General features: G+C 61.3%; 2 protein-coding genes across 2 annotated transcripts; one reads left to right on the top strand and one right to left on the bottom strand.

Annotated features, from left to right (window-relative positions):
• Nucleotides 1-1,523: 1,523 nt before the first annotated feature.
• On the bottom strand, nucleotides 1,524-10,364 carry SNUPN (snurportin 1). Its single transcript, XM_040570018.1, is given in 9 exon segments — nucleotides 1,524-2,314; nucleotides 2,317-2,521; nucleotides 5,999-6,079; nucleotides 7,601-7,678; nucleotides 7,963-8,060; nucleotides 8,644-8,740; nucleotides 9,037-9,141; nucleotides 9,834-9,981; nucleotides 10,157-10,364. Coding segments are annotated over 9 exon segments (1,059 nt in total). The 5' UTR covers nucleotides 10,297-10,364; the 3' UTR covers nucleotides 1,524-2,207.
• A 256-nt stretch (nucleotides 10,365-10,620) lies between these two features.
• SNX33 (sorting nexin 33) lies at nucleotides 10,621-14,982 on the top strand. The gene is made up of 2 exons (XM_040569798.1): nucleotides 10,621-12,659; nucleotides 14,186-14,982. The coding sequence occupies exons 1-2, from the start codon at nucleotides 11,225-11,227 to the stop codon at nucleotides 14,437-14,439; spliced, it is 1,689 nt and encodes a 562-aa protein (XP_040425732.1). The 5' UTR covers nucleotides 10,621-11,224; the 3' UTR covers nucleotides 14,440-14,982.
• The last annotated feature ends 1,611 nt before the right edge of the window (nucleotides 14,983-16,593 follow it).

Here is a 16,593-nt window from a genome sequence, read left to right as displayed (position 1 = left end):
CCCCGTCCCGCTGCCCCCCCGAGGCTCCCGGCCCCGGCGGCCGGCCCAGGGGGACATTTTGTTCGGCGGCGGAGCGCGGCGCTGGCGCCCTGCCCGCAGCCCGAGAGCCTGCACCTCGCTCGCAGAAAATGGAAGAAAGGGCAGAGGGAAGCGGCCGGGCCCGCAGCTGGAGCGCCCAGAGCCCCAGGAGGCTCCGGGTCGAGCCGCTCGCTCAGCCCGGCCGCCCCAACCCGAAATTTGGACCCCGGCTCGGTGAGCGCCGATGCCACCTCCTGCTCCGGTCGGGAGCAGGGCAGGGAACAGCTGGGAGCGGGATCGCACCCAGCAAACAGAAGAGTCACAGCGACAAACTGCGCTGGCCCCGGCAGCTTCCGTTTAACACCCTCTCTCCAAACACAGGCTTTCGTTTCCAGCGGGAGTCGCAAGGCAAATATTTATCCCTCCAGCTCAGCTCATGCTTTTAAAAGGGAAACTATGCGGCATCAGCTGGAGCGGGCGGAAAGCGCCGGCTGCTTCCCTCCAGCTCTCCGCCATCGATCAGAGCGGGCGGCTGGAGGCAGCAGCCCCTTTCAGCCGTGTTTCATCTCCGGCCCCCTCCCTTTCCCTTCGCTGGAGGACCTTGAGAGCTTGCTGAAGGACAGCACGGAGCCTGAAACCCGAGCTGCGGCTCTTCCAGCTCCTTCCTCCCCGAGGGATGCGCAGATGGAGCATCCGGGTGCCCAGCTCGGGAGGAGAACCGGGCTGGATGCACCCAGACCCCGCTGCCCTCCCGGCGAGGCTCGCCCACTCCCGGGGCCTCTCTCCGCACTGCTCTGGGGACCAGGCGGCCCAGGTGCTTGTCCTATTCCCCCTGGAGCAGTCGCTTTGCGGGCTAAAAATACAACTCGATGCTCGAAAAGGGCCGTGGCCACGTCTGAGCAACAAGAAACGGGTCCCAGAGCCAGGGGGACGTTTCCTCCCCCCCCGTGGAGGGGGATCAGAGGGCAGCCCTCTCCCCCCGCCGCGCTGACAGCTCCCGCGGCTGTAATCGATAGCGGTGGCACGGTCAGATGATCGCGAGCGGCCCACGTGCTTGGCACAGAAACGCGCATTTTCTGGGAAAAATGGGGGGGTGAGGGCAGAAGGGGAATGCCCCCGCTATCTGTGTGCAGCATCCCTGCTGGCGCTATCTCCTCCTGGGCACGGGCCCTCCTCGGGGGCCACAGGGAGGCATTCGCACGAGGATACCCCAATCCCATAGGTTTTGCCCCTTCTCCTCTCCCCCTCCACATTTAGAGTGGTCCTGCTCTGGCTTTTTTCATCTCCCCTTCAAAAACAACCAGGGGACAGCGAGCGTGATGGTGAACCAGCCCCACGGACACGCAGGAGAGGGGGCTTGGGCAGGTAGGGGCCAGAGCAGCTCGCTGCGCTGAGAATTAAAACCCTTTAATTCATTCAGTGCTGCAACCAGCTTTTTAATCCCCCTTTGGGAGGCACAGCGTGTCTCCTCCCTGAGGTAGCAGGGAGACGCTGAAGAATTCGTATTTCTGAGAAGCCTTTTATTTGGCACAATCAGCTTTGAGAGCGAAATCATTCCTTCCTCCCTCTGCCGAGAAAAGCCCGGAGCACAGGCTCGGGCTCACGCAGCACGGAGCTGTGCTGAGAGGCAGGGCCAGCTGTGATGCAAGGAGAGCGAGTTTCTCAGTAACACGTGGGCGTGGAAAGCCCTGCCTGCAGACCTACAGCAGCCCGCTGCAGACTGCTGTTACTAGAAGCAGGCTGACCACAAAACTTTCATTGAGAAGGCCTCGGCAAACAGCTGGAGCAGAAGGCTGCAGCGCCCCGTGACTTCCTGCGCCCCGCAGGCAGGGCTGCCAGCACGATCCGTGCCCCACGAGCAGGAGCCATGCGGCAGGATCCGTAGCCCACGGCTCCGAGCGCTGGTCCTGGCCCGGAGGCTTGCCAGGGCCTCAGACAGAAGCAGGGGCTGGGGCTGAGCTGGGAGCCCGGCAGCTTGGGACAGGTTATTTTATTTCACAGCATGTGACTGCCTGAGCAGAACCGGACGATCCTGTTGAGGCCCTCGCTTCTGCGAGGCCAAAAAGTGGCTCTCAGAGCACTTCCGTGCCCTTTACACAAAGCCATCCTATAACGATTACCTTTGCTGCCCTCAAAGGCAGCGAGAAGCCTTTTCCTTCCTCCTCACCCAAGCAGGCTGCCACAGCAGCCTAATTCTCCATCCTGCTCACTGCTTCCTCCCGGCCCTCCGGAGAGTCTGCTGGCTGGGGGGTAGACAAGTGTTCCAACTCGTACTGCCCGTCCCCAGCAGCCCTCGGCTGCCCCGCTGCCAGCTTTTACTCTTCTTGCTCTCGATGATCTGCTGGAGCTGACGCCCAGCGTAGTCTGGCTTGGCTGTGAGCGACGTGGCGGGCACGGCGAGCCCCAGGATTTCGGGCACCATGTAAGGCCGGAGCCAGCCCACCAGCGGCGTGCTGCCGGGCGTGTAGTGGGTTTGCTTGTGGTAGAAGAGAAGTCCGTCGACCTGCAGAAAGGAGAGAGAGCGGATGAAAAGCCCGAGCTGGAGGCTTTTACAGGTCAATGAGAGCGCCAGACGGCGGCACCGCTCCTCACTCACCGGCCAAAGCCACCAGCTGGATCGTTTTTTCCTCAATAAATAGCGGAAGGGAAAGGGGAAACCCGCAGAGCTCCTGCCCTGGAAGATCAGCGCAGGTCCAGGGCGCGCTGGAAGGCTTTAAGGCATCGAAGGCAAACACTTTGAGGCCGACGGCGGCACGGACCAGTGCTTTTCCCCTGGTTGCTATGATCCCACTCCACAGAAAAGCCACCCAGTTTCCGAATGAGGCAGCGCACAAAAAGGCCATTTTACTGGATTAGGCTTATTTTAAATAATACATTGGGAGAGTAATTAGTGGGAGCGCGTGACGCCAAGGAGCCCCGCTTCGTAGTTACACTGCTACAGCTCTTCCAGCTTGCTTACGCAAAATAAATTCTTAATGCTTCCCGAGAGAGAACTTCTCCAGCGATCAATGGCCGCTAAGGGCACTCAGGACTCCGAAGGCTGAGGCCCGAACTCTCGTGGCTGGCGTTTTCCCCGCGCCCCCTCCACGCCCAAGCCTCCTCACCCCCACTTTCCCTGGGCTTCCCAGGGGTGCACTCTGCGAGGTTCGGTCCTGCTGCAAGACCAGCTGGCCTGGGAGGTGGTGCTCCTTTTAGCTCAGCCTCGTGAGCTCTTAGAGGCCATTTCCCTACGAGTAAGAGTGGCTGCGTGGGCAGGAGTGGGTGAGGAAAAGAGCCCACCACTTTAAGCTCTGTCAGGCCCCAAACGCTCCCTGGCCCCTCCTGGAGCCCCCAGCCCCCAGCAAAGAGGCGCCCGTACCGGCAGCGAGCCGAGGCACGGATGGACCGTGCAGAGCGAGGTGAGTTTGGCGCCTGTGAGCCTGGCCAAGCGAAGCGCAGGCACGTGTCCACCTCTGCTCCTGGGCGCCGGCTTCCAGCAGAGCGGGTGTTGCTCACCACGTCCCTAAGGCTGTAATTTTTGGTCACCGTTAAGAGCTTGCAAAATGATCTCAGAGAAGGGGGGGGATTCCCGTGCTAGGAAAACATGAAAGCAGAACAGTAAACGGCTTGTGTAACCCCCCGGATGTCTAAGTGCAGAGCTTCTCTCTGCCCCCTCTCCCTGCTTCCTGGGAAGACATGAGCAGAGGAGCCAGATTGTGTGGCACCACACCACCACGCTCTCCTGGGCACGCACACCCAGCACATTCCAGCGGACGCACAGCTCTCCGTGAGCAGCGGGGACTCTCCAGCACCCGCAGGAATCTTTTAGCAACATCAGAGCCTGGAAACGCTTCTGCCTTCCAGACCGCTCCACAGAGCTTCCCCAAACTGAGGAATTCAGAGCCTGGTAGAGGGTTAGGTCACGTTCCTCCTCCCCGTGATTTCTGCTCAGTTACTGTAACTCCCATATTCATTTCAGTTTATTTGTTGGCTGCGTCCCTATCCTGAGTCACTACTCTGACACCAGCCACATGAAGATAAGGGCTGAGAGTGCCTGCATACGACCGAACCTTTTGAGAAACTGGCCGGGAAGGATTTCATGTTTCAAAGCCATGCTTTCCAGATTTTAGGTGCTCGATAGTATGCCTCCTCCTCCACATCGGGTTTTCTGAGAGACTTTGGCTCCCCCTGCCTTCCTAGAAACTCGCATGCTGTTTTACTCAGATCCGTGGGTAGCTCCCGAAATCCCCCCCAAAAAACTCTCAGAACTCATTGCCAGCCGACTGATCCAAAGTCCACCGAATTCAATGGAAAAAGAAAAAAAAAAACTTCTGCTCTGAAAATAGCAAACAAGGAGCCAGGTCCTAACTCTGAGGTTACAGATTAACTCTGAGGACCCAAATTTGAAAGCACAGTCCACGTCTGTCGCCACCACACACATAATATCCTGTTAATAGGCTGAATAACTACGGCCACTCCATGCCCAATAGGCAGCGAAAAGCCTCCCCTGCTTTCACAAACCTATTTAGCATGATTCATCACAGGATGCTGGGCCCAGGCGTACGGAGATCTCTATTACACTGCCCAGTCTATAGCAAGGCTGCATTTTTGCCTTCTGCAAAGACAGCAGGAGAAAGGGGAATGCCTATTTCTGCTGAGGCAGTCAGTTGAGCACGTCGAGAAGTTTTTCTTCAGGTTTTCTTCAGCTCCCACTCCCCTGTCTGTGTTCGGAGCGGGCGCTGGCAGTTTCTGACTTCCTCTGACGACCGTCCTGGCTTTAACGAGCAGAAGGCAAAGTGAGCCCTCACAGCCAAACGAGCGTCCCCGAAGTTTAAACCTGCACTTATGTTAATCACTAACTTGGGCCGCACGAGCGCAAGAGACGCAGTCTCAGTGTGGCTTTTGGCTTCGTAGGACAAGCGACCCCCGTAGAGACTGCTCCTGACCTAGGAGCAAGGCTGGGCGCTCTGCAGGAGCTGCTGCAGCAACTGGAAGAGCTCCTGGCTCCCAGATGTTTGTCGCGGCCACTGCATCCCGCATCCTTCTCTGCTTTGGTGCCAGGTCAGCCACCAAAAGCTTCTGAGACATTTACGCTGGGGACTGCAACTCGCCACCAGGCAGCTGAGCCGCTCGGCACGCCAGTGCCCGCCCTGCCCTTCCTCACGGGGCAGCAGAGGGGCTGAGCAGCACTGCCAGCCGCTCTTACAGGGGAATGACCGCCTCTGAGAGCCGGCCAGGAACAGCAGGAGCCAAAGGCAGGAAGCTGCTGGTTCTGGACAGAAGCAAGAAGCAGATCTCACGCTACTCCCTCCGCCAGATCCGGTGGCAGCAGCAGGACAGACAGACCCCCGCGGACACATCCCAGCCGTTTGCCCCCAGAAGGGCTCAGGTGCTCGACAACACGAAGCCCTCAGAAGCTGCCGTGAGCTCAAACACACCCCTCCTGCCTCCCCACGAGGCAGCGCAGCTGGGCGTCCTGCACCCGGACAGACGGAAGCAGCTCGACTGAGGCAACACAGAGCCTGCGGCAGATGTCAGAGAAAGACACCAGCCTGCCTACCTCGCGGGCCTCCTGAGGGCTGCCGTCACGCAGCACGGCACGCTGCACAGATCCTCGTGCCTGTGCCCATGCAGCCCCACCTGGGGCAGCATGTGGAACCGGCTCTGGCCCTGAGAAGTTCAGCTCTCTGTCGTATTTCCACGTGAACGTGAGTTATGCTACTTCTGGAGGCAATCTCCACCAACTCTACCCTCCCCGGGGACGGTAAGGATGGTCCAAACGCAGGGAACACTGCGGTTTAACTCTCCCTAACCAGCTCGGCTGGACGCAGCCTGTGCCTGGTGACAGCCACCCACGCAAAAAGCCTTCCCCAGGCACGTCAGCAGCACGGCAGCTCAGCAGGCTTCCCGCAGGCCTGGGGAGAGCTCCCAGGAGGACGGGACGCACTCTCCCCGGGCTCCGGCAGGCACGCAGCCAGGGCGTCCCCCTGCGTGTTCTCACCTCGAACGGGAAGTCCGTGGCCAGCACCGTACACAGGCTCTCTGCGGTGCAGGGATAATTCTGCAGGCCCACAAATTTGTACTGAAAGAGTAAAAGAGAGGGTTAGAGGAGAGCAAGCTGCACAGCCTAAAACGATTCAATGAATCGAGCACTGGCGTGGGGGTGGCTGAGGAGGAAGCGTTTCCCCTGGTTCAAGATCTAACAGGAGCGACAGGATGAAGGAACCAGACAGGTCTCAGGCATCACGAAACTGCCCGCCTTCCTGTTGCAGGCTCTCGGGGTCCCAAAGCACAGAGGGGCTCCAAAGAGAATCTGACCGACCCCAGCCTCCGTTGGGACAGGCAGAGGTCTGACGTGAATCAGAGCAGTAATTCCCAGGGCCTGGAGACCAAAACGAGAAGACCAAGTCGCTCAGTGGTGCCACGTCCCGCTGGAGGAACAGGAAGCGCTCGCAGGAAAACCTCCACGAGTCAGCCTGGTGGGAACGGCCTGCTGCTTTCCCAGCCTCGTTCCAGCAACAGCAAGCGACCTCTGCGAGACAACCCGGGGATCGTCACGACCCCCGGCGTGCCCAGAATGATCTATTTCAGGTATCTTGCATTTATCATCCCTGCTCCAAACACCCCCTCTGGCATTTTGTTAGGGGGGCAGATGGCAGAGGCTCAGCACACGGCTCCCGCGTGCCCCTGCTACCTTTCCCCGAGCATCTGAGGCGGCAGGAAGGGCTTTTCAGGGGAGCCGACCCTGAGATGCTCTCTTAACCAAAATAGAAAGTGATGACCTCTGGGCAGGATGCAAAGCAGACAGATGTCTGCGCCCGGCTGCTGGCTCAGCCGAGCGAACCTTTCCACCCAGGAAATGAAAGCCGAAACGACCCCCCCTTCGTCAGGGAGCTGTCTTCTGGATATTCTTGTTGGAGTCAGAACAGGATGTTCTGCGAACGCAGATACCTCTGAGCTGGCACAGGAGCATGTCTCCCCATTAATGAAGGATCTGCTCCACCCAGAGGCTGCTCTGCTCGGCTCTGCCAGCCAGGCTGCCAAATCCCCTCGTGTCTGTCCCCAAAAACCACTTTCCACGCCGCTGCGGGTGCCAGGGCTGGCCTCCACACACACACACAAGTCTTCAGGGACTCCAGGTGGCAACGCAACACCCACCCCTACAACTTCAGTGACTGGCCTGAGCTCCTGCTAAAGCTTTGTGATCCTTTATCCCTGCCTCGTAAGCCCAGACTATCAGAGAATAGTTATTCTAAATAAAATTGTAGCCAGGCTGCAGACCGACACCATCCCTCTAGAAACCATACTGGTTTTCCATTCCACTGCAAGCGAAAGCTGAAAAAGGCGTGGAAGTTAGCCGATATCCTGCAGCCTGATCTCCCTCGGCACTTTGGCTGGAAAGAAAAACCCACATTCATTTACAACGCTCCGCGGCTCTATTTACATCCCGAACATGTCAGCCCATCTCGTCAGAAGTACGCTTTGAAGCCTGATCTGGAAGGGGGAAAAAAAAAAAAAAAAAAAGGCTTTTGCCTGCAAACAAAAGTGCTGAAGCCTGCTGAACAGGAGAGCCTCCTCCTCCTGCCAGTACAAAAGAACTTACTGGATTAATCCTGCTTTTCTCTCCCAGCCCTTCCTCCTCTTGGATCTTTGAGAAGAGCCAGAAGAATCTGAAGTCAGTCTGAGAAAAGAAACAGCCTTAATTACTATCCGCCACACATCCGCACCTGCAGAGCCGCAGCTCTCACAGCCCTGGGCCTGCGTTCACACAGATTTATAACGAGCACCCTGACCTTCCATACTTCCCTCAAAACACCCCCAAAATTTGCCCCGTCATTCCGGCAGCCACCAGCCCGCGAGCTGTAGAGGTGCTGCTGGTTAGCTCCAACACTCTCCACGCTGCGCGGTGAGCTCTGGCTGAAATCCAGCTCAGGGAATTGGGAGCAGAAGTGAGAAATTCGGTACCTGGCAGTCGTACACAGGGTGTCCCCTCCAGCACATCACGTCGAGGATGTAGTACGTCTGCTGCGCCTCGCTGTAGATGCAGTCCAAGATGCAGTACACTGCGCACAGACACAAGGAGCTCCAGGCGCTGCCCAAGGCACCGAGCAAGCGCCAGATCAGATCTCTCCTGCACTAAGCCCCAGCACAGACCAGGAGGTGCAGAGGGAACCCCTTCCCGTACACGCGGCCACAGGAAGCTTTTAGCTCAAAGGATCTACAAAGGTACCGCGCAGCGGCACAGCAAGCGAAGGCATCTGTCAGGGAAAGGCGCTTTATCCATCCCTAACCCCACCCCAGTCCAAGCCAAGCCACGGCACAAGGTACTAACAAGAGCAGGCTGTAAGCAGCTCTGCTGCTTAACACAAAGAAAGCGCTGAGGTTTAAGTGCCAATTAACCAGGCAGCTAATTAAAAGAAACGGTCTTATCTAGCATAAAGGCATCAGAGGTCGTCCACGTCTAGGTATCTCCAGAAAAATACGGACAGCCTGAAGCTAACTAACCCCTGGCACCAGAAACGGGAGCAATTTGGGGGCCCCGGGGAGCAGCACTGAGCCACCACGCCTGCGGGTACGTGCACACGCACGGAGAAGATGGTGGCTGTCCTCCACCTGCCTCAAAACCCTCCTCAGATCACTCGTTACCTTTCTCACTCATTGAATTGTGCCGGTTTCCCCCCGGGAGCAGGGAGGGGAACCTGTTGACACAGAAGCCGCTCTTGGTGTAAGCTGCTGTGGAGCCCTAAGAGGAAAAGGGAGACAAAACAACGTCACAGCTGGGCTCAGCACCCTCCTGCCGCAGCTGGAACACCCCCAGGGTGCTGGAACACAGGTTACCCCCAGCCCACCTGCCCGAGGAGGGGTCCTGGGTGCTCAGCACGGATCCCAGAGCCCAAATGTCCACAGTTCTCAGGGGGTTCACGCCCTGGGGAGCTCGACACACGGGGCAGCCTTAGGTTGGCTGGCAGAGGAGGGACGTAGGACGGGACACCTCTCACTGTTACTGCATGGCGAGGTGTCACCGCTGCTGCCACGTACCCTGGAGGCCACGACTAGCGCCCGCTTCCCGACAGGACACACCACTGCAACCCACTCCTGCTCCAGGTCCAGGGGGACGTCGATCAGCCACTCGGACAGCATCAGCTGTGGGGAAACACGGAAAAGCAGCTGGTAACAATGCCCCTGCAGTCATGGAAAACACACGGCTCAAGGAGAAAGCAGGAAGGTTTTGGCTCTGTTCTACAGCTCCTCCAGGCGCTTCACGGACAACTTGTGTTGCTCACCAGGCCAAATTACAGCACCCAGCTCCCTCTGACTAATCTGTGCAGCAGGCTCTTCCCCTAAGTCTTTCTCCTGACTAAGCTTCGGAGCACAGCGTGGGGCTCGCAGCCCTCACCTGGGCATCCCGGTCCCTGTGCCAGCCTCGTTTCAGCCCTTCGTTTCATTCATTTATTTTTAAATAGGTGGCAGACCTTAAGGATGCGTAATATTAGGGACAAAGAGAACAGCTGAGCTGACCTCTCCAGGCCCCTCAGCATGTTTGGTGACACCGTCCCAAAGCCTGGGTGTCTTAGAGGAAACGTGGCACTGAGGCTGAGGAGCCCCCTCTGCCAAGGTTTCCCTTCCTTCCTGGTGCCCTAAGGGTGACGAGAGGCAGAGATCTTTAACGGAGCGCTGCGCAGTGGGCTATAAATGCCTTTAGCAGGGCTAAAAGCCCCCAGAGCACGCGAGCAGCCCAGCTCAGCCCGTCCTCTGCACGTGTAAGCGGCAGGAAGGCCGAGCCACAGCTCCCACCCCGTGCCCACACCCAGAGCCCGCCTCAGGCGGCCCCGCACCTGGTTGGCGTAGCGCTTGGGCAGCTTCCTCTCCACCTCCATCTCCTCCTCCTCATCCTCCTCCTCCTCATCCTCCTCCTCGCTCTCCACCCCAACCCAGTCGTTCTCTGCCAGCCTCCTGGCATGGTTCACGTAGTCCAGCCGCCTCCTGGAGGGGGAAGAAGAAATAAAGGAACAGAGCGACACATCTACAACCCCCCGCCCCGAGCCGCCGCCACCCCCCCCCCGGGGGCCGCCACCCCCAGCACGGCCCCACAGCCCGCGGGCCCCCCTCCCTCCCCGCCTCCCTCCCTCGCTCCCCGCGGCCCCCCCTCCGCGCTCACTCTCTCTGGAGGCGGAGGAGGCGCTGCCGGCGCTCGGCCTGCCCCAGCCCCCCCCCGGAGCGGCCCTTGTAGGCGCCGAGCCGCGGGTGCGGCGCCGCGGGCTCCGCCAAGGCCTGCAAGGCCGCGCTCAGCTCCTCCATAGCAACGCCCGCGCGCACTTCCGCCCACCGAGACGGCGGGGCTAGAGCGGCGCCGCCTCCTGCACAGCGCCCCCTGCCCGCCTGGAGGACTCCACCCCCGCCGGTCCCCCGCAGCGGGGAGGCGGTGGAAGGGGGGGGGGGCGGACTTGGGGGTCCCGTGCGGCGGCGGGGGGGGGTTACCGGGGAGGGGGGGCTGCAGGGAGGGAGGGGGGAGGACGGCCCGGTGCCCCCCCGCCCCGGGGCGGGTGCTGCCTGCAGAGGGCGGCGGAGGGCGGCGCGGGGAGCCCGGCGGGGCCGTGCGTCACCGGGGGGGGGCGGCGGGGCCAGCCCGGCACCGGCACCGGAGAGCGGCACCGGCACCGGGACCCGCACCGGGACCCGCACCCGCACCGGGACCCGCCGCCCGCTCCGTCCCGCTGCAGGTTTGCGGGAACGGAGAGACGAGGGTGGGGGGGGGAAGCTGGGAAGGGGGGGGCAAGCAAAAAAAAAAAAAAAAAGGCAAGGAAAAAAACCCAAACTGAGCAAAACAAGGCGAAACAACCCAAAAAAAGGCCGCTGCCGGCTGGCGGAAAGCCCCCCCGGGCTGCCTGCGGCAGGGGAGGCAGCTGGGGGGGTGGGGGGGAGAAGAGGGGCTGAGCGGTGCTGAGCGGTGCTGAGCCGTGCCGAGTGGTCCTGAGCCGTGCCGAGTGGTGCTGAGCCGTGCCTGGCCGTGCCGAGCCCCCCCGGTGGATGCTAAGCCCGGCGGCTGCCCCCCCGGGGGATGGTGCCCAGCAGCGGGGCGCCGTGCCGCCAGCGGGGCGTCGAGCCCTGAAGCGGCTCCCGCTCGCTTTTCGCCACCTTTCCCCCCAAAACCGGCCTCGGCTCTTCGGCCGCGGGGACTCCGCTTGAGGCCGTCCTCCACCTTCCCCCCCCTCTGCCGGCCCCGGCCATGGCGCTGAGAGCCCGAGCGCTCTACAACTTCCAGAGCGAGAACAGGGAGGAGATCAGCATCCAGGAGAACGAGGAGCTCGTCATCTTCAGCGAGGACTCGCTGGACGGCTGGCTGCAGGGCACCAACAGCCGTGGCGAGACCGGCCTCTTCCCGGCCTCCTACGTGGAAATCCTCCGCTCCCGAGCGGGCTCCGGCTACACCGAGAGCCCCGGCAGCCCCGCCGGCTCCCCTGGGCACGGCTCGGCCTTCTACGCCTCGCCGCCGGGCGTCTCCTACCAGGGCAGCTTTGAGGACGATGATGACGACGACTGGGACGACTGGGACGATGCCTGCACGGTGGTGGAGGAGCCCCGCGGCCCGCCGGGTGCCAATGGGCACCCCTCGCCTGGCCTGCAGCCCCCGGCGCCGCCTTATGGCCACCAGCCCGCCGGCTACCGGGCCAAGCCGGCGCTGGAGAGGCAGGACAGCTTGAGCTCCTCCAAGAGGGGCAGCGTGGTGGGGAGGAACCTCAACCGCTTCTCCTGCTTTGTCCGCTCGGGGGTGGAAGCCTTCATCCTGGGCGACGTGCCCCTCATGTCCAAGATCGCCGAGGTGTACAGCATCGAGATGGGGTCGCGGGGCCCCCAGTGGAGGGCCAACCCCCACCCCTTCATCTGCTCTGTGGAGGACCCCACCAAGCAGACCAAGTTCAAGGGCATCAAGAGCTACATCTCCTACAAGCTGACCCCCAGCAACATCAACTCACCCGTCTACCGGCGCTACAAGCACTTCGACTGGCTCTACAACCGCCTGCTGCACAAGTTCACCGTCATCTCGGTGCCCCACCTGCCCGAGAAGCAGGCCACCGGGCGCTTCGAGGAGGACTTCATCGAGAAGCGCAAGCGGCGCCTGATCCTCTGGATGGACCATATGACCAGCCACCCCGTCCTCTCGCAGTACGAGGGCTTCCAGCACTTCCTCTGCTGCCGCGACGAGAAGCAGTGGAAGCTGGGCAAGCGGCGGGCGGAGAAGGACGAGATGGTGGGCGCCAGCTTCCTCCTCACCATCCAGATCCCCACGGAGCACCAGGACCTGCAGGACGTGGAGGACCGCGTGGATGCCTTCAAGGCCTTCAGCAAGAAGATGGATGACAGCGTCCTGCAGCTCACCAACGTGGCCTCGGAGCTGGTGCGCAAGCACGTGGGGGGCTTCAGGAAGGAGTTCCAGAAGTTGGGCAACGCATTCCAAGCCATCAGCCACTCCTTCCACATGGACCCCCCCTACAGCTCCGATGCCCTCAACAACGCCATCTCCCACACGGGCAAGACGTACGAGACCGTGGGGGAGATGTTCGCTGAGCAGCCCAAGAATGACCTGTTCCTCATGCTGGACACTCTCTCTTTGTACCAGGGGCTCCTCTCCAACTTCCCGGACATCATCCACCTCCAGAAAGGTACGGGGGCTCTCCCGGGGGTGGCTTCTTCTCCCTTAGGGCTGGGGATGTCCTGCATGATGGCCCCACGCGTGGAGTGGGACCGGGGTGCAGCCCTCTGCTGTGCGGGAATGGAAATGGGGCTGGGGTTGGAGCTGGGGACGATGATGAAGATGGGATGAGGATGCATGGGGATGGAGACAGGAGTGGGGCTGGGGTTGGGGTTGGGGATGACGATGAGGATGGGGATGATGATGAGGATGGGGATGGCGATGAGGATGGGGATGGCTATGAGGATGGGGATGATGCTGAGGATGGGGCTGACAATGACAATGATGATTAGGATGGGGATGATGATGAGGACGGCCATCGGGACCATCACACGTGGCAGCACTTCCCAACCCCTGGAGGTGCTGCTGGGTCCAGGCTCAGTTTTTGGACCTCCTGGGGACAACCAGGGTCAAAGTCTTTGCGACTACATCGCCGCACGTCAGAGAAGAGGGCAGCTGGGTCCAGCACCCGGCTGCCCAGGGCGCTCAGCACCCCATGCAGGGTGGCTGGGGAGGGCAGGGGATAAATCCCAGCCGGCGGTGTCCCCGTGCCCTGGCCGGGTGTGACGCACACCCGGGCTGGGTGTGGGAGCGGGGCCGAAGTCCACGCACCCCTCCCAGGACACGGCAGGGAGGGGACATCCGTGCTGGCCGGTGGCTTTGGGGACAGGGGCTTTTCCCTGGAGCCCCCGCGTGGCTCCATGTCCCCGGGGGACGGCGCGGAGGAGCAGCCCTGGCCGCTTCCTTGCGCTCCTCTCCTCACTTTGTTTACCACCGCGGGCTGGATCCCGTCCGGAAGCGAGGCCGCGTGGGCAGAGCGGAAGGCAGGATTTGGCCTCCAACCTTTGCTTCCTCTGGGCTCCTCCTCCACCTCCTCCTCCTCCTCCTCCTCCTCCTCTGGGGGCAGCAGCAGCTCCCCGACCCCAGGTCCCTGCTGTCGGCAGGGAGAGGGAACGAATTCCCAGCCACCGCTGGAGGCCAGATCCTGTTTGCAGGCAAACAGCCTCTGTGCTAAGGAGGGGGAGGAATGCAGGGCCAGAGCCAGGCGGGATTCTTTCGAAACCGAGCTATAAAAATAAAAGGAAGGAGGGGGAAATCTGGTGTCGGAGCATCAGCCGTGGCTCGGGCACTCTCCGTCCCTGGGATGCTGCAGTCAGCAATGTCCTGCCTGGCTCTCCAGCTCCCACCAGGGCTGCCCCATGCAGCTATCAGCCCAAACTGCGCTTTGTAGCAAAGTTTCTTTCAGAAGCTCGCCCCAGCTGCCAGCTCCGAGGCAGGGCTGTTATCAGCTGGCAGCGGCACCGGTGCAAGGGTTGCGTGCGCTGATGAACCACCCAAGCACACCGCTCGCCCCATGGAGAGCTGCTCCTGGTGGGAAGCAGCTCGGGGCTCTCGGGAGCTGGGGCTGGAGGGGCCGGGGGACCCCAAATGCATCCCCGATCCCTTTAGGGGATGCCGCAGGTCCCCACCAGCTCTCACTCTGCCCTGCCTCGCCAGGCGCCTTTGCGAAGGTGAAGGAGAGCCAGCGGATGAGCGATGAGGGCCGGATGGACCAGGAGGAGGCGGACGGGATCCGCAAGCGCTGCCGCGTGGTGGGCTTCGCCCTGCAGGCCGAGATGAACCACTTCCATGAGCGGCGCGTGGCCGACTTCAAGAGGATGATGCAGTCCTACCTGAAGCAGCAGATCATCTTCTACCAGCGTGTCAGCCAGCAGCTGGAGAAGACGTTGCGCATGTATGACAACCTCTAACGCACCCCAGACGTGCCTGCTTGCTGCCCCTCCGAAACCACGCAGTTTTCTCTCCGCGGCCTTGCAGAGCTTCTCTGTTTAGGGGGGCTGAGGACGAGTGGGAACTCATGACGCTAGTGACCAAATACCTTTGGGGTTTCCCCCAGGCGGGCTGCGGTGCCGTGCCACCGTGCAGCAGGTCCAGGGGGGATGCGGGTGTTTCCCATGAGACACACGGACAGCGACTTGGCGGTGCTGGTAGCTCTGCCCAGCCGTTTTTAGCTTTTCCAAAAAAACACACCCGTCCTCCTGGAGCAGAGAGGTGGGCGCATCCCAGCTCGCTGGGAGGAGAAATCAAAGCGGTCGACATTTTGCACACTGAGAGTTTTTCTGAGGGGAAAGGTCTTTATTTGGAAGAGAAATTTTTGTTTTGTTTTGTTTTGGGGTCATGAGATATTTTCAATATTTTCCATTTTTCGCAACCGTTTCTGCAGCATTTTTACCGATTTTTAAATAGACACAGAAGCGAACGGAAATCTCTTTTCTCAAGCACTGCTGTTGACTCGAAAAAGGGATATATATATAAAAAAAAAAAAACACACACAAAAAAAAACCAAACCAGCCCACAGCGTTTTCAATAAAACCGTCGGTAGAAACCTTCCCCCGATCCCTGGGAGGTTTGGGGGAAGCGGAGCCGCTCCAGGAAGGGCTCCGTGGAGGGGGCACGGCGCTGAGCATCCCTCCCAAGCGTCCCCCCCGGAGCGGGGCTGGCAGGAGGAAGGGAAGTGGCTGGGATAAATCACGCCGAGGGAAGTCGGGGCCGGCCTGGCCCCGCTCCAGGGTTAAAATTAGCCCCAGCGCGCAGGCTGGCGGGGCAGCGTGTGGAGAACAGCGGCGCTGGGGGGGGGGGCGGCGGGATGCGTGCAGCCCTGCCAGAGCCCCCCTGTCCCACCCCACGGGGACGGGCATGCCGTGGTGCAGACATGCTTCCTCCTGCATCCCTGCCTGGGGCTGCCCCAGTTTGTCCCATCCCCATCCCACCCTGGGTAATCCCTCCACATCTCCATCCTGTCCTATCCCGTTCCCATCCCATCCCTATCCTGCCCTGTTCCCATTCTTCCCCATCCCGCCTTCTCCCCATCCTTCCCTGGTCCTACCCGTCCCCATTCCCATCCTACTTTGGCCCCATCCCCATCCCCATCCTACTCCAACCCCATCCCTGTCTCCAACTTATCCTATTATACCCGATCCCCATCCTACGTTGGCTCCGTTCCCCATCCCACCCCGTCCCCATCCCTGGTCCCAGACCCCCTGGGGAGGACAGCGTGGCCCTAGAACTGTCCCCCGCCGTCCCCATGAGGCAGACAGGGGACCGTGAAGCGACTCGAGCCCAGGGACACCGCAGCCTGCAGGTCAGACACGGGGCAGGCAGCAGCTATAGGGACAGCCTGCCTCCATCCTGCCCCGCTCAGCCTCGCAGGGCGCGGTGCAGGCGGCAATGCCCCGGTGCCCGCCGGCAGCACGGCAGCGGATGTGGAACCCGCCCGGCCGGTCGGCAAGGACGGGTTTTGGCAGCGTGCAGGGAGCAAGACCGGGCAGCACGCAGCGTGCTCCTCGTCATCGCCGCGTTCCTCAAATACTTGGGGATGTGACCCCGGCGCAGCACCAGCAGCCCGTGGCGCTCCTCCGGGCGGGCGGGGAGCAAGAGCCGGTGCCAGCGCTCAGCGCTCTCCTACAGCCAGCCCGAGGTGTTACCGGGGTTGGCAGCACCTTGGTCACGGTGCCATTGACCACATTTAATGGCAAAGAGGGTTGGCCAGCACTCCCTGTCCCCCTGGTGCTGGTGGTCCCCTCCAATGGGGCGGCGGGGCTCATCCCGGGATGCCTCCCCGGATTTCAGTGTCTTTGGGCGGGTTGTTTTTGCAGCAGCTCGTCCCTCCGTCACTGCCTGCCTGCCTGCCTGCCTGCGAGCTGCTGGGTGTGGAGGCGCGGGTCAGGCTGGATCTGTCTTGAATTTCAATGCGCAGCCGGGGTGGAGCGCTGCCGCAGCTGCCCGGGGGAGGCTTTGTGCACCCGGGGCTGGTGGCCAGGTCCCCGTCTCACTATCCTTCGCTTGCCAGGGCCTGGGGAGCTCCCGTCCTGCAGGCTGCAGGCACGGGCTGCCGAAATGGGGCA

The sequence above is a fragment of the Cygnus olor genome, chromosome 11, assembly GCF_009769625.2.
Source record: "Cygnus olor isolate bCygOlo1 chromosome 11, bCygOlo1.pri.v2, whole genome shotgun sequence".
Lineage (NCBI taxonomy): Eukaryota > Metazoa > Chordata > Aves > Anseriformes > Anatidae > Cygnus > Cygnus olor.
Note: the sequence above shows the minus strand (reverse complement) of the source record. Positions and strands in the feature narration are given on the sequence as shown.

Excerpts from the sequence above, each read along its gene's own strand:
- SNX33 (XM_040569798.1), top strand. The coding sequence starts at position 11,225 with ATGGCGCTGAGAGCCCGAGCGCTCTACAACTTCCAGAGCGAGAACAGG. Across the intron at positions 12,660-14,185 it reads CATCATCCACCTCCAGAAAG|GCGCCTTTGCGAAGGTGAAG; the intron begins GTACGGGGGCTC and ends CTGCCTCGCCAG.